This window comes from Equus quagga, chromosome 10 (genome assembly GCF_021613505.1).
Source record: "Equus quagga isolate Etosha38 chromosome 10, UCLA_HA_Equagga_1.0, whole genome shotgun sequence".
NCBI lineage: Eukaryota > Metazoa > Chordata > Mammalia > Perissodactyla > Equidae > Equus > Equus quagga.
This window is the reverse complement of record NC_060276.1, coordinates 93445118-93462519: the sequence shown is the minus strand read 5'-3', so window position 1 is coordinate 93462519 and position 17402 is coordinate 93445118. Positions and strand designations below refer to the sequence as shown.

Here is a 17402-nt window from a genome sequence, read left to right as displayed (position 1 = left end):
TTTATTTCTTTTTCTTACCTGATTGCTCTGGTTAGGAGTTCCAATACTATGTTAAATAAGAGCGCTGAAGTGGGCATCCTTGTCTCATTCCTGTTCTTAGAGGGATAGCTTTCAGTTTTTCTCCATTGAGTATGATATTAGCTGTGGCTTTGTTCTATATGACCTTTATTATGTTGAGATACTTTCCTTCTATACCCATTTTATTCAGAGGTTTTTTTTTTTAACTTTTTATTAAGATTATGATAGTTTACAACCTTGTGAAATTTCAGTTGTACATTATTGTTAGTCATCTTGTAGGTGCACCCTTCACCTTTGTGCCCTCCCCCAACCCCCGCTTTCCCCTGGTAACCACCAATCAGTTCTCTTTGTCTATATGTTAACTTCCACCTATGAGTGGAGTCATACAGAGTTCGTCTTTCTCTATCTGGCTTATTTCACTTAACATAATACCTTCAAGGTCCATCCATGTTGTTGTGAATGGGATGATTTTGTCCTTTTTTATGGCTGAGTAGTATTCCATTGTGTATATATATACCATATCTTCTTTATCCAATCATCAGTTGATGGGCACTTAGGTTGCTTCCACGTCTTGGCTATTGTAAATAATGCTGCGATGAACATAGGGGTGCATGGAACTTTTGGAATTGCTGATTTCAAGTTCTTTGGAGAGATACCCAGTAGTGGGATGGCTGGGTCATATGGTATTTCAATTTTTAATTTTTTGAGAAATCTCCATACTGTTTTCCATAGTGGCTGCACCAGTTTGCATTCCCACCAACAGTGTATGAGGGTTCCTTTTTCTCCACAACCTCTCCAACATTTGTCACTTTTTGTTTTGGTTATTTTTGCCATTCTAACAGGTGTAAGGTGATATCTTGGTATAGTTTTGATTTGCATTTCCCTGATGATTAGTGATGCTGAGCATCTTTTCATGTGTCTATTTGCCATCCTTATATCTTCTTTGGAGGAATGTCTGTTCATGTCCCCTGGCCATTTTTTGATCGGGTTGTTTGATTTTTTGTTGTTGAGCTGTGTGAGTTCTTTATATATTATGGAGATTAACCCTTTGATATATAACTTGTAAATATTTTTTCCCAACTAGTGGGGTTCTTTTTGTTTCAATCCTGTTTTCCCTTGCCTTGAAGAAGCTCTTTAGTCTGATGAAGTCCCCTTTGTTTATTCTTTCTATTGTTTCCCTCGTCTGAGGAGTTATGGTGTACAAAAAGATTCTTTTGATGCTGATGTCAAAGAGTGTACTGCCTATATTCTCTTCTAGAAGACATTGTTTCAGTTCTAATCTTTAGGTCTTTGATCCATTTTGAGTTTATTTTTGTGAATGGTGAAAAAGAATGGTCAATTTTCATCCTTTTGCATGTGGCTATCCAGTTTTCCCAGCACCATTTGTTGAAGAGACTTTCTTTTCTCCATTGCAGGCCCTCAGCTCCTTTGTTGAAGATTAGCTGTCCATAGATGTGTGGTTTTATCTCTGGGCTTTCAATTCTGTTCCATTGATCTGTGCACCTGTTTTTGTGCCAGTACCATGCTGTTTTGACTACTGTAGCTTTGTAGTATGCTTTGAAGTCAGGGATTGTGATGCCTGCAGCTTTGTTCTTTTTTCTCCGGATTGCTTTAGCAATTCGGGGTCTTTTGTTGCCCCATATGAATTTTAGGATTCTTTGTTCTATTTCTGTAAAGAATATCATTGGGATTCTGATTGGGATAGCATTGAATCTGTAGATTGCTTTAGGTAGTATGGACATTTTAACTATGTTTATTCTTCCAATCCATGTGCATGGAATGTCTTTCCATCTCTTTATGTCGTCATCAATTTCTTTCAGGAAAGTCTTGTAGTTTTCGTTGTATAGGTCTTTCACTTCCTTGGCTAAATTCACCCCAAGGTATTCTATTCTTTTTGTTGCGATTGTGAATGGGATTGAGTTCTTGAGCTCTTTTTCTGTTAGTTCGTTGTTAGAGTATAGAAATGCTACTGATTATTCAGAGTTTTTATCATAAATGTATGCTATATCTTATCAAATGCTTTCTCTGCATCTATTGAGATGATCATGTGATTTTTATTCTTCATTTTGTTAATGTGGTGTATCACATTGATTGTTTTGCAGATGTTGTACCATCCCTGCATCCCTGGAATAAATCACATCTGATCATGGTGTATGATCTTTTTAATGTATTGTTGTATTTGAGTTGCTAGTATTTTGTTGAGGATTTTGCATCGATGTTCATCAGTAATATTGGCCTGGAATTTTCTTTCTTTGTGTTGTCCTTCTCTGGTTTTGGTATCAGGGTAATGTTAGCTTCATAGAATGAGTTAGGAAGCTTCCCCTCCTCTTCAGTTTTTTGAAGAGTTTGAGAAGGATAGGTATTAAGTTTTCTTTGAATGTTTGGTAGAATTCACCAGGGAAGCTGTCTGGTCCTGGACTTTTATTTTGGGGAATTTTTTGATTACTATTTTGATCTCCTTACCAGGGATTGGTCTATTCAAATTCTCTATTTCTTCTTGATTCGGTTTTGGAAGGTTGTATGAATCTAAGAATTTATTCATTTTTTCTAGATTATTCAATTTGTTGGTGTATAGCATTTTGTAGTATTCTCTTATAATCTTTTGTATTTCTGAGGTGTCCATTGTAATTTCTTGTCTTTCATTTCTGATTTCATTTGAGCTTTCTCTCTCTTTTTTTTGGTGAGTCTAGCTAAAGATTTGTCAATTTTGTTTATCTTTTCAAAGAACTAGCTCTTTGTTTCATTGGTATTTTTTCTATTTTTTTTTTTTTTTAGTCTCTATTTCATTTATCTCCACCCTGATTTTTATTATTTCCTTCCTTCTACTGATTTGCGGCTTTGTTTGTTCTTCTTTTTCCAGTTCCTTTAGGTGCACTGTCAGAGTGTGTATTTGAGATTTTTCTTATTTGTTGAGGGAACCTTGTATTGCTATAAACTTCCCTCTTTGAACCACTTTTGCTGTATCCCATAAATTTTTGGAATGTTGTATTTTTATTTTCATTTGTCTCCAAGTATTTTTGGGTTTCTCCTTTGATTTCTTCATTGAACCAATCGTTGTTCCAGTAGCATTTTGTTTAATCTTCATATATTTGTGTCTTTTCTGATTTTCTTCCTGTAGTTGATTTCTGGTTTCAGACTGTTGTGGTCAGAAAAGATGCTTGGTATCATTTCAGTTGGATCTGTTCTAGGAAACTGTTCTTTACCTTCTACCTGCATCTTCCCTGTCAGTTGGATTTTTTTTTTTTATTAATGTTATGATAGATTACAACCTTGTGAGATTTCAGTTGTACATTTTTGTTAGTCATGTTGTGGGTACACCACTTCCCCCTCTGTGCCCTCCCCCCACCCCCCCTTTTCCCTGGTAACCACCGATCAGATCTCCTTATCAATCTACTAATTTCCACCTATGAGTGGAGTCATATAGAGTTCGTCTTTCTCTGACTGGCTTATTTCGCTTAACATAATACCCTCGAGGTCCATCCACGTTGTTGTGAATGGGCCAATTTTGTCTTTTCTTATGGCTGAGTAGTATTCCATTGTGTATATATACCACATCTTCTTTATCCAATCATCAGTTTCTGGGCATGTAGGCTGGTTCCACGTCTTGGCTATTGTAAATAATGCTGCGATGAACATAGGGGTGCAACGGACTCTTGAGATTTCTGATATCAGGTTCTTAGGATAGATACCCAGTAATGGGATGGCTGGGTCATAGGGTATTTCTATTTTTAACTTTTTGAGAAGTCTCCATACTGTTTTCCATAGTGGCTGTACCAGTTTGCATTCCCACCAACAGTGTATGAGGGTTCCTTTTTCTCCACAACCTCTCCAACATTTGTCACTCTTGGTTTTGGATGTTTTTGCCAATCTAACGGGTGTAAGGTGATATCTTAGTGTAGTTTTGATTTGCATTTCCCTGATGATTAGCAATGATGAACATCTTTTCATGTGTCTATTGGCCATATTCATATCTTCTTTTGAGAAATGTCTGTTCATGTCCTCTGCCCATTTTTTGATCGGGTTGTTTGTTTTTTTTTGTTGTTAAGCAGTGTGAGTTCTTTGTATATTATGGAGATTAACCCTTTGTCGGATAAGTGGCTTGTAAATATTTTTTCCCAATTAGTGAGCTGTTTTTTTGTTTCAATCCTGTTTTCCCTTGCCTTGAAGAAGCTCTTTAGTCTGATGAAGTCCCATTTGTTTATTCTTTCTATTGTTTCCCTCAACTGAGGAGTTACAGCGTCCGAAAAGATTCTTTTGAAACTGATGTCAAAGAGTGTACTGCCTATATTTTCTTCCAAAAGACTTATTGTCTCAGGCCTAATCTTTAGGTCTTTGATCCATTTTGAGTTTATTTAGGTGTGGGGTGAAAAAGACTGGTCAATTTTCAATCTTTTGCATGTGGCTGTCCAGTTTTCCCAGCACCATTTGTTGAAGAGACTTTCTTTTCTCCATTGTAGGCCCTCTGCTCCTTTATCGAAGATTAGCTGTCCATAGATGTGTGGTTTTATCTCTGGGCTTTCAATTCTGTTCCATTGATCTGTGGACCTGTTTTTGTACCAGTACCATGCTGTTTTGATCACTGTAGCTTTGTAGTATGTTTTGAAATCGGGGATTATGATTCCGCCGGCTTTGTTTTTCTTGCTCAGGATTGCTTTAGCAATTTGCGGTCTTTTGTTGCCCCATATGAATTTTAGGATTCTTTGTTCAATTTCTGTGAAGAATGTTCTTGGGATTCTGATTGGGATAGCATTGAATCTGTATATTGCTTTAGGTAGTATGGACATTTTAACTATGTTTATTCTTCCAATCCATGTGCAAGGAATGTCTTTCCATCTCTTTATGTCATCGTCAATTTCTTTCAAGAAAGTCTTGTAGTTTTCATTGTATAGATCCTTCACTTCCTTGGTTAAGTTTATCCCAAGGTATTTTATTCTTTTCGTTGCGATTGTGAATGGGATTGAGTTCTTGAGTTCTTTTTCTGTTAGTTCATTGTTAATGTATAGAAATGCTACTGATTTATGCACGTTAATTTTATACCCTGCTACTTTGCTGTAGTTGTTGATTATTTCTAATAGTTTTTCTGTGGATTCTTTGGGGTTTTCTATATATAAGATCATGTCGTCTGCAAACAACGAGAGTTTTACTTCTTCATTACCTATTTGAATTCCTTTTATTTCTTTTTCCTGCCGAATTGCTCTGGCCAGCACCTCCAGTACTATGTTGAATAGGAGTGGTGAAAGTGGGCACCCTTGTCTTGTTCCTGTCCTCAGTGGGATGGCTTTCAGTTTTTGTCCATTGAGTATGATGTTGGCTGTGGGTCTATCATATATGGCCTTTATTATGTTGAGGTACTTTCCTTCTATACCCATTTTACTGAGGGTTTTTATCATAAATGGGTGTTGGATCTTGTCGAATGCTTTCTCAGCATCTATTGAGATGATCATGTGGTTTTTGTTTTTCATTTTGTTGATGTAGTGTATCACGTTGATTGATTTGCGGATGTTGAACCATCCCTGTGTCCCTGGTATAAATCCCACTTGATCATGGTGTATAATCTTTTTGATGTATTGCTGTAATCGGTTTGCCAAAATTTTGTTGAGGATTTTTGCATCTATGTTCATCAGTGATATCGGCCTGTAGTTCTCCTTCTTTGTGTTGTCCTTGTCAGGTTTGGGGATCAGAGTGATGTTGGCTTCATAGAATGTGTTAGGGAGTTCTCCATCTTTCTCAATTTTCTGGAACAGTTTGAGGAGAATAGGTATTAAGTCTTCTTTGAATGTTTGGTAGAATTCTCCAGAGAAGCCGTCTGGTCCTGGACTCTTATTTTTGGGGAGGTTTTTGATTACCGTTTCTATTTCCTTACTTGTGATTGGCCAATTCAGATTCTCCATTTCTTCCTGATTCAGTTTGGGGAGATTGTAGGAGTCTAGGAATTTGTCCATTTCTTCCAGGTTGTTCAATTTGTTGGCATATAGTTTTTCATAGTATTCTCTTATGATCTCTTGTATTTCATTGGTATCTGTTGTGATTTCTCCCCTGTCATTCCTAATTTTATTAATTTGCGATTTCTCTCTTCTTTTCTTGGTGAGTCTGGCTAGGGGTTTGTCGATTTTGTTAATTCTTTCGAAGAACCAACTCTTTGTTTCATTGATCCTTTCTATTGTCTTTTTTGTTTCAATATCGTTTATTTCTGCTCTTATTTTTATTATTTCCCTCCTTCTACTGACTCTGGGCTTTGTTTGTTCTTCTTTTTCTAGTTCTGTTAGGCGTCGTTTGAGGTTGCTTATGTGAGCTTTTTCTTGTTTAGTGAGGTGAGCCTGTATTGCGATGAATTTCCCTCTTAGGACTGCTTTTGCTGCATCCCAAATGATTTGGTATGTCGTGTTCTCATTTTCATTAGTCTCCAGATAAAATTTGATTTCTTCAATGATCCATTGTTTGTTGAGAAGCGTGTTGTTTAGTCTCCACATTTTTGCACCTTTCTCTGCTTTTTTCTTGTAGTTGATTTCTAGTTTAATAGCATTATGATCAGAAAAGATGCTTGATATTATTTCAACTCTCTTGTATTTATTGATGTTTGCTTTGGTTCCCAAAATATGGTCAATCCTTGAGAATGTTCCATGTGCACTTGAGAAGAATGTGTAACGTGCTGTTTTTGGATGAAGTGTTCTATATATATCTATTAAGTCCATCTGGTCTAATTTTTCATTTAATTCTATTATTTCCTTGTTGATTTTCTGTCTGGATGTTCTGTCCATTGGTGTTAATGGTGTGTTGAGGTCCCCTACTATTATTGTATTGTTGTTGATGTCTTCTTTTAGTTCTGTTAACAGTTGCTTTACAAATTTTGGTGCTCCTGTGTTGGGTGCATATATATTTATAAGTGTTATGTCTTCTTGGTGGAGAGTCCCTTTTATCATTATATACTGTCCCTCTTTATCTTTCTTTATCTGTTTTGCTTTGAAATCTACCTTGTCTGATATTAGTATAGTGACACCTGCTTTCTTTTGTTCATTATTAGCTTGGAGTATTGTTCTCCATCCCTTCACTCTGAGTCTGTGTTTGTCTTTGGGGCTGAGGTGTGTTTCCTGGAGGCAGCATATTGTTGGATCTTGTTCTTTGATCCATCCTGCCACTCTGTGTCTTTTGATTGGGGAGTTCAATCCATTTACATTTAGAGTGATTATTGAGATGTGGGGGCCTACCACCACCATTTTGTGTCTTGTTTTCCGGTTTTCTTCAGTTTCCTTTGTTTCTCGTCCCATGGTTTAATCTGTTCTGATGTAAAGCTGCTACTCTCTGTTGTTGTCCTTCTACTTATCTCCTCTGCTCTTGGTTTTGTAGCCCCTTTCCTTTTTTGGATTTTTCAGGAATGAGGGTTTTCCTGAGGATTTCCTGAAGAGGAGGTTTTGTGGCAATGAACTCCCTTAATTTTTGTTTATCTGGGAAAGTTTTTATTTCTCCATCGTATTTGAAGGATATTTTCGCTGGGTAGAGAATTTTCGGCTGTAGATTTTTGTCCTTCAGATTTTTGAAATATCATTCCACTCTCTTCTAGCCTGTAAAGTTTCTGCTGAGAAATCTGCTGATAGCCTGATGGGGGTTCCTTTGTAGGTTAGTTTCTTTTGCCTGGCTGTCCTTAGTATTTTCTCCTTGTCGTTGACTTTTGCTAGCTTCACTACTATATGCCGTGGAGTTGGTCTTCTTGCATTGATAAAGTTTGGAGATCTATTGGCTTCTGTCACCTGAAGATCCATCTCCCTCACCAGATTTGGGAAGTTCTCAGCCATTATTTCTTTGAATAGGCTTTCTGCCCCTTTCTCCTTCTCTTCTCCCTCTGGTATACCTATAATCCTTACGTTGCATCTCCTAATTGTGTCTGATAATTCTCAGAGAGTTTCTTCATTTCTTTTTAGTCTTGCTTCTCTCTCCTCCTCTGCCTGCAGCAATTCTATATTGCCATCTTCCAAATTGCTAATTCTTTCCTCCATATTATCGGCCCTACTGTTCAGAGCATCTAGATTTTTCTTAATCTCCTCTCTTGTGTTCTTCATTTCCAATATTTCTGTTTGGTTCTTCTTTATCATATCAAACTCTTTTGTGACATAGCTTCTGAACTCGTTGAGTTGTCGGTCAGAATTCTCTCTTAACTCATTGAGAATTTTAATGATGGCTGTTTTGAAGTCATCATCATTTAGGTTATATATCTCATTTTCTTTGGGATTGTTTTCTGTGTATTTGTTACTTTCTTTCTGTTCTGGAGATTTAATGTATTTTTTCATATTGCTTGATGTTGTTGATTTGTGCCTCCGCATGGAGATAGAGTTTAGTTGCTCCTTTCACTTGTTTCAGCTGCTGCGGTAGGGGAGCAGCTGTTTATACTGCACCAACCAGGAACTCTGTCTGCAGTTGCTAACTGGGCCTGGGCCCCTCCTCGTAGCCACAGTAGCCCTTTGGATTCCCTCCTCTGCCGTGGGGGCCGTCACAGGGGGGCTTCAGGCTGCTGGTGCCTACTGTTGCAGCCCACCTAGATGTGCTCTCTCCTTGGGGTCTGCAACGGTGTTATGGGCTTTTCCAGCGGCCAGGGGTGGGATCACTTATATTTGTCTCTCCGTTGCTGACGGCACCCACAAAATCTCACTTGTCCTCTATGGGTCGCAGGAGAGCTATTGGCATCTTCTACAGTCTGTGGTTAGTTCACCTAAGTATGCTGCTTTTGCCCTGGGGTCTTCCAGCCTTATGGCTGGTGGCTGGGTGCCTTCTACTGGTGCTGTGCAGAGGCTTTCCCTAAGGCTGCTGTGAGCCTGTAGGGTTTCCCCCTAGGCTATGAAGCTGGGTCTCTGGAACTCCCCCCAGCCCCAGTCCTCTCCGAGATCTCCGGCTATCCCTAGTCCCACGGGGCGGGCAACAGCTGGGGGTCGCCCCACCCTCTGGGATTCTCTCTGGGCCTCTCCCAGAGCCGTGAATGCTGTGCGTGTCCCCTCTGCTAATGGCAGATAGAGAGATTTTGTCTGCTGCCCGGGCAGAACTCCGGCGCTTCCCCTCCGGGTCGCAAAGCCGGCCTTTGAAACTTCCCCCAGCCCCAGTCCTCTCCGAGATCTCCGGCAATCCCTACTCCCTCAGGGCGGGCAACGGCAGCTGGGAGCCCTCCGTACCCCCAGCGACTCTCTCTGGGACCCTCCGGGCGCCGCGAACACCAGGCGGGGTCTCCCTGCCAATGGCGGGGAGAGACTCTCCCCGCGGGCTCAGGTGTGCAACTCCAAAGTTTCCCTCTGCGTTTAGGAGTAATTGCGGGGGGTTTAGGTAGGGTTCTGGTCACCTGTTTCCACCGTCGCTCCTCTGTTGTGTGCTCGCTCCTGCCCTAGATGTGTGTAGATCCTCTGGGGGCGTCCGTTGGAAGAAAGCCGCTTGCGGGTACTAGGCTGCTGTCGGGGTCGGAGAGTTTTCACCTATTTCCACATCCTCCCGGAGGAAAGTCTGTCCGCCTTCCGATGTATAGTCGCGTGGGTATCTCAGACGTCCTGAGATGCTGTCTGGATATCCTTTGTCAAGCGATAAGTGTCCAAATAGTTGTAGACTCGAAGGGGGAGAAACAAAGAGGACTACTCATGGCGCCATCTTGGATCCAATCCCTGTCAGTTGGATTTTAAATTCCTCACCTACAACCTCCCACGTACTGTGCCTCTCTCCTGCTCTATTCTACTAAGAAGTTCCTCAGCTTTCACAGTCTTCACCTCAAATATAATAATCTTTGACATGAAGATGGTTACTTGAATCTTTAATGAACCTAAAGTTCTTTCACCTGACTTAGCAATTGGAAAGCTAAAGGAGAGTGAGCAAATATCACATTGGAATAGTAGTAAAAACAAAGGCTTTATGATAGCTTTTGTGATCAGGCATTTTAGATATGAATTTATTTATAAATGATTGAATTTTCATTTGGGACATCGAGTTCTTCCAATTTTTATAGAGACAGCATTTTATTCTTTGTAGACTGTAAATATAAGATGTGATTGACAAAATCTTTAAGATTCCATTTTGTTACCCTGGGGAGAATTACACTCTTTAGTAATTTTAAAAATGCCTCCTCACTATTATTCTGTAGGCCTTCCATAAAGTAACAAATATCAGACTCACAGCTGCATAGAAGCATTAACGTTTAACAGTAGTCCAATGCAACCGGATATAAACTCTATCAAGTTGTCACCAAGAGAATGGAGTAATAATAAAATTTAAAGGTTGATATTTATATTTTTTTCCAGACATCCTGAGTCATTCACTGCATACTTCCTACCTGGCAGTGATCCTGAGTTTTTTGTAAAACCTCAGGTTGGAGAACTTCTTCCTTTTAACACTAGAGGAACTGTCATCACTGTGGGATTTAAACCGCAAATGTACAGTAAGAAATACAAAGCAAATTTAGTAGTACAGGTGAGTTCTGTAAAAGCAATAGTTAAGGATGTTTGATGTTACTAAAAGCATTAAATGAATTAGGGAGAAAAGGTTTCACCCAATGATCGCAGGTAAAGAATATCAACATTATCTTGGAAAAGTCAACATATTTCAACTGCTCTGTCTTGTTTTAATTTCTTTTTGTCCAGTAAAGAACTTTCAAAATATGAAATATGACAAAAATTTGTCATCACCAGTGGAAAGTAAGAAATTATTTACCTCTTCCATATTAAGGAAATATGGAAGAGATAAATAATTACTGTAAAGTGATTTGTATATTCACATATTATTTTCTTTTTTTATTTATTTTTTATTTTTATTTTTTTTATTTTTTGAGGAAGATTAACCCTGAGCTAACTACTGCCAGTCCTCCTCTTTTTGCTGAGGAAGCCTGGCCCTGAGCTAACATCATACCCATCTTCCTCTACTTTCCATGTAGGACGCCTACCACAGCATGGCATGCCAAGTGGTGCCATGTCTGCACCCGGGATCCGAAGCGGCGAACCCCGGGCCGCCGAGAAGCGGAACGTGCGAACTTAACTGCTGCGCCACCGGGCCGGCCCCTCACATTTTATTTTCCATAATAACCTAGTCAAAGACTTTAGGTGATTTGAGGTAGAGATTTTGGAACCTATGATTTAAGGCGTAAGGTATTGTCAAAATGTTAAAGTCTAAAATGAATAAAATTAAATAGAAGATAAAATTTATTTTGAATTGAAAAAAGCACAATGTAAAATGGGCCATTAATATAAAAGATGGTAAAGTGATCATTTTATTTAAAGTTAAATAAATAAGATCAAAAAAATTTTGAAAATTTATCTGGTAAGCAAAATTTCTCCATAAAATTTCACAAATCTATTCTACTCAGAACTTTTCAGCTAAAGGCAACTTTCTAATTATTTCTGAAAAGATATCTATTGCCACTGTCTATTTTCAGTAGCACAGGCACAAAGGATGTGTGGTCATGTTTCAAGACACAACTACTTGATGCTAAAGTGATTACTAGACTTCTAAATAAGACACTAATTAGGCAGTGCCACGGGCAGACAAATGTGTTGTTACTGTCTTAATGAATAGAGAAAAGGAATAATGTTGAATATTGCTTGCAAAAATTATTTATATTTTTCATCTTTCTGAGAGTCCTTATAACCCAAGTAATGAAAATGTAGAGCCTCTGGAGCCTTGCTGTACATATCCTTTTGCTGCATTGATACTCGATTCAAAGTGATCATATTGTTGAACCTGCCTCTCAAGAAATAATTATATTTTACTCTAAGGGGATAAAACGACATCTTTAAAAATAGATTTACAAATTAAACTGGTGTTCATTTTATTTAGCATACAGTAGACATTTCTGAAATTGACTACTTAAGAAGCTCTATCAACAAAATCTGCCTGGTTTCCCTATGTAGATTTGACAATTGAATCACTGACAGCAGAATTGAGGGGTTTCTGTGAGCGAATAAGTTGGTATATGGGATCAACTGAGAAGATGACATTTTCATTTAGTCTGAAGTAGTACAGTTTGATAAAGATTATGTGGGGAAAATTGAGATTGAAATGTGTTTGTCACTATTTTGTTGATTCTATTTTTATTATAGAAAATTCCAAATATGTGTAGAAATAGAATAATTTACCTCCATGTACTCATCATCCGGTATGAACACTTAGCAACTCACGGCCAATCCTTCTTCAGCTCTATTCCCACCCCCTTCCCCACTTTCCATATTATTTTGAAGAAAACCCCAGACACCCTATTATCTGCAAATATTTCCTATTAATCTCTAAAAGATAAAAATCATAACCATGATACCATTATCACATCGAAAAATAATTCCTTAATATCAGCACTTATCAAATATTCGTTTAGTGTTCAAATTTCCAATTGACTCATAAATCTCATATTTCTTAACTTAAAAAAATCTGTATAGACTTAAAGGAAATTGCAAAAATAGTACATAGAGTTCTGTGACTCCTTCTCCCATCTTCTCCCAATGGTGACATCTTTTATAGCTGTAGTAAAATATCAAAACAAGGAAATTGCCATTGATAAAATACTGGTAACTAGGCTAGAGACCTTATTCCATTTTTAGCATTTTTCACACGTATTTGTGCGTGTGCATGTGTGTGTGTGTGCGTGTGTGTGGTTTTAGGCAATTTGAACCCATGTATAGATGTATATGGCTACAGTCACAACTGAGCTACACAACTCTTCCATTGCCACGGAGGAACTGTGTCATGCTAACCTTTTATAGTCGTGTCCAACACTGTAACTCCCTCTCTATCCCTGGCAACCATTAATCTTTTCTCCATCTCCATGATTTTATAATTTCTAGAATATTATATAAATGGAACCATACTCTATGTCACCTTTTAAGACTGGCTTGTTATGCTAAGTATAATGCTTTTGAGATTCACAAAAGTTACTGCATATATCAAATCAATGATTTTGAAATCATGGTTCAAACATTGTCTTACTCAAAACCCTGCTCATGACAACACTGTGATGTCTCACATGATAAAAGTGAAGAATTTAAAAGGTAATTCATTATCTAAATGAAAATTATTGTTTATATTATCATCTTTTTAAAAATATTGATTTTATGCATTGTCAATTAATACCTGTAACATAAATGAAACATGATCTTCATTGTGCTTTACTTGGAAGTAAGAATGAGGATTTTTAAGAATAGTTTAGTTAAATATTAGCCTACACGAACTTCAACAATCACATTAGCAAGCTTCGTAATTTCCCTTTCAATTAAACCATGTTTAGAGTGATTAAAACTGCCTTTCCCTCACTATTAAACAAGGTATGTGGCACTGGCTTAGAAAGACTTAAGTTAACTTGATCAGACTGTTAAAAAACGCGGTGCTACTCAAAGAGAGTAGATAGTCCACTCAACTTTCCGTGGTGGACATGATAAATCTTAAATAGTTTATATAAAAATGTGAGTACCATCAGAATTATCCAATATAAAACATATAATGCTTGTACAAAAGTAATATTTATAGATCTTCCTTGACTTGCAATGGGGTTAGGTCCCAATAAACCCATCCTAAGTTGAAAATATCTTAAGTCGAAAATGCATTTAATACACCTAACCTACTGAAAATCATAGCTTAGCCTTGTCTACCTTAAACATGCTCAGAACACTTACATTAGCCCACAGTTGGGCAAAATCATCTAACGCAAAGCTTATTTTATAATAAAACATTAAATGTCTCCTGTAATGTATGGAATTCTGGACTGAAAGTGAAAAACAGAACAGTGGTATGGGTACAGAATGGTTGTAAGTGTATTAGTTGTTCACCCTGGTGATGGCAGGGCTGCCTGGGAGCTGCTCTCGCTGCTGCTGCCCAGAATCAAATCACAAGAGAGTATCGTATAGCATATCACTAGACCAGGAAAAGACCAAAATTCAAAACCGGAAGTATGGTTTCTACTGAATGCGTATTGCTTTCACACCACCGAAAAGTAAAAGAAATCATAAGAAGGGACCGTCTGTATATATAGACGGACCTGTTATCTCTAGAGACATAACCGGACATGAGTAACATGTATGTAAATGCATTGCTTTTAAAGGAATTGGTCATTGTCATGAAACTGTGGGAAATGGCATTATCAATATAAATATATCTTGGTTTGTATTTCCTCATAAGCAGATGCTGAAATGAGAATTCAAGTCCAAGTAGCGTATTTGCTATGTGGTCTCAAGAAACAGACATAGAGAAGCCAGGATATGAGACAGAGAGGGAATGGAAACCCAGAAAGGGTGCTTCATCGAGGCAGCTACCACAGTGGGCACCTGGAATTCAATCCCTTGGGAGTTCTCTGAGAAATAGTGTGGAATGCACCCCTAGAATATTCACACCCGAGGGGGCCGGGGGTTTGGGTGTTTATATGCCAACTGCCACTGTTCAATCATTGATTGAGGAATGCTCCCAGGGATTGTTAATTCCCTGGAAGCAGAAAAGCTTTCTGGAGTTTCTGAAAAACTCTAAGTCAAAGAGGTGCAGATACTGGCAAATGGAAGTTGGGGCAAGCAGTGAAATGGAAACAGCTGAGGGATGTCGGTGGGCACAGACCACATCTGCTAGTGGATTATCAGTTGTTTCCATTCATAAGAATGTGCCCTTTAAAACAAAGCTTTGGGCATTTATTCTCCGGGGTCTTTGGCTTTGGCTGATCCTTTTTCAGACTAGAGGGACATTACCTAAATATGGAAATGTTATCTGTTTAACAAGTAGTTCTTTTTTAATATTTCTTTAAATAAATATTTGAGGAGTATAATTGTCAATTTGGGATTCTTTTGTAAAAATCAACACAGTGATTCTATGAGGCGTTAGTGACATGGAGTTATTGACTTCTTCCTGTATTATTTTAACTCCTTTTTTATTTATATTTTCAAAAGGAGATTGAGTGTAGAAGACATAGAGCTAGGCCTTTGAAATGTTTTTGAGAACATAAATAATTGTTTTCATTCACAATGTGATTGAGGAAAGTTAACTATAGATATAAGAGCTGTAATATTTAATCTTTATAAAATAAACATATTCTTATTACCATATAGATTGTTGGAAGAAAGGACACGAAGAACTTCTTACAAATATATCTTATATTTGGATTATATATATTTAAGAATATATAGGGCCAGCCAGGTGGTGCAATGGTAAAGTTCACACATTCTGCTTCGGCGGGCCCAGGGTTCTTTGGTTCGGATCCTGGGTGTGGACCTACACGCTGCTTGTCAAGCCATGCTGTGGCAGGCGTCCCGCATATAAAGTAGAGGAAGATGGGCACGGATGTTAGCTCAGGGCCAGTCTTCCTCAGCAAAAAAGAGGAGGATTGGCAGCAGATGTCAGCTCATGGCTAATCTTCCTCAAAAAAAAAAAAAGAATATACAAATATATATACACACACACTCAGCATCACTTATTGCAAAATTATTTGAATCTTAATTGAAATGCACACAGTAACATTTAGGACTTTACAAATAGTGTGTTTATAGGTAATTATTTTCAAAGAGTCTTGGCGATGTGTCAGGCACAGGTACAAATCCCTACATGTAGTTCCCATTTGTACCCACTAGGTTTCAGATCAGAGTGTACATCCCTTCGTGTAGCTCACTCCTTGTGTACTCACTAAGTGTCAGGCAGGAGAGCAAGTCCCTTTATGTAACTCTCGCATTTGTATTTGTGAAATGGGTCACTTGTAATGTAAAAATTTACAATGACATATGCACAGTCACCAAAATGAAGCTTTGTTTTTCAAATTAAACATTCTTATATGAAGTAAAATGTTATTTAACCCAGTTCTAGTGTGGTTCTTGGTTTGTTCCACTATAACTCATTGATTCTGAATACTGAATTACCATGAACACTGGATAGAAGGGCCAGTTATGATTAAAATAGGACCATTCTAGATGTGCAAGAAATTCCTACACTTAACATTCTTTGATAGATAACACTACATGATAAACCCTGATGTTACTGCAATATTCACTTGGCCTGGACTTATCCTGAATGAGTTTTCTGCACATACATGGTATACAAATCTCACTGTGAGAAAGAAGGCCTAGAAAAACACAGGGAGCGTCAGGAAATTCTGCAAGAGCCACAGGATTTAAATATGAACATAAACATTCAGAAAATGCTAGACTACCTAATTCAATATTGCCACCCTGTGCATATATGCACAAGAAATGAAAGATTTTTAAATAAATCCCTGTATAAGTTGTACTGACTTGGATTTAGATTATGATTCTCATTAGTGATTTTACCCCATGCTCAGTAATTTCAAGCTGTTGTATTAATTATGTACTTTCATAATCTAAAAAACAGAAGATGGATGTATTTTATCAGTCGGTTCTATGGCCACACTTGAGTTCTCATGGGAAAGTTTATCTTGCAAGGTATTGTTTCCATTAGTTACAGTTCACGCTGGGCAACAGTTTCATACAAACCAAAGAGATGGCTTCCTCTTAGATCAGATGGATGCTTAGTTCACCCACAGGGCAGACCTCTAACTGTGAGAAACTTTTTAGTGAACGATGCAGTTTCAGTTTTGTATCTTTCCTGTACCTTACATGCGGAAGAGAGAAAGTGTTAATTTCGTAAACTTTTTTCTACGTGTTTCTCAGTCCCCGGATATTTCATATAAAATCTCTCCCTCTCTTTGTTTCCAGACAGAAAATATGTACCAGTTGTACAATGTCAATGGGTTGCCTCAAGCTACCGAGCCACCAAAGAATGTAAAAGCCAAAGTTGACACTACTAACAAGATTTTTGACAGCAAGCCAGTTCAGCAGACCAATTTTATCCGTGAAAATGCTAAACTCATAAGGACAGGGGTGTCCTCTACCATCAAGGGTGCTCCTTTGATGTTGAAGAATAAATAAAAAATCATTTTTTCCAAAATATTTCTTGGTCTTAAGTAGAATTGGACGGATTTTCATGAATGCTATTTCATCTTTTGGAATGTTTCTGAGGAATAATGTTTCAATTATAATAGGCCTTCTATATTTTTTAAAACATTGACTAAATCTATTCTCTGAATATGTTATACCTAATTTCTGAGTTATGTGTATGTTTTAAAATGCAAATACTGGGTTGCAAATATTGAGATCGTTTTATTTTTAAAGTACAAGAGTACATTTGTAGTAAAACTGAAAAATGATTTCAACTTAAAAATCCATGCACAGAAGTGTACGTAGGCCATATGCTCCTATAGTGAGTCTTTAAATAATAAAGGTATATTTCAAAATGATCCAGGGAAAAGTTCATTTTCTGAAAGTAAAGAAAAATATGTTGCTTAGTACTTATCATTGAGCGGAAATATAATAAACAGCTAATGTAGACCATCTTTAAGACAATTTGACACAAAATGACTGGCTCTGCCACGAATCATTCACATGATTTTAAGCAAGTGG

At 37.7% G+C, this 17402-nt stretch overlaps 1 protein-coding gene across 2 annotated transcripts in view; it reads left to right on the top strand.

The window, feature by feature from the left end:
- Window positions 1–17059, top strand: part of CFAP47 (cilia and flagella associated protein 47) — a 431185-nt gene extending 414126 nt beyond the window's left edge. The window contains exons 63-64 of one of the 2 annotated variants that reach the window (XM_046672810.1): window positions 10281–10449; window positions 16659–17059. In XM_046672810.1, coding sequence (XP_046528766.1) covers window positions 10281–10449; window positions 16659–16871 — 382 coding nt within the window. In that variant the 3' untranslated portion in view covers window positions 16872–17059. The remainder of the gene's footprint in view (window positions 1–10280; window positions 10450–16658) is intronic. The other variant, XM_046672809.1, reaches the window with a different exon arrangement.
- The last annotated feature ends 343 nt before the right edge of the window (window positions 17060–17402 follow it).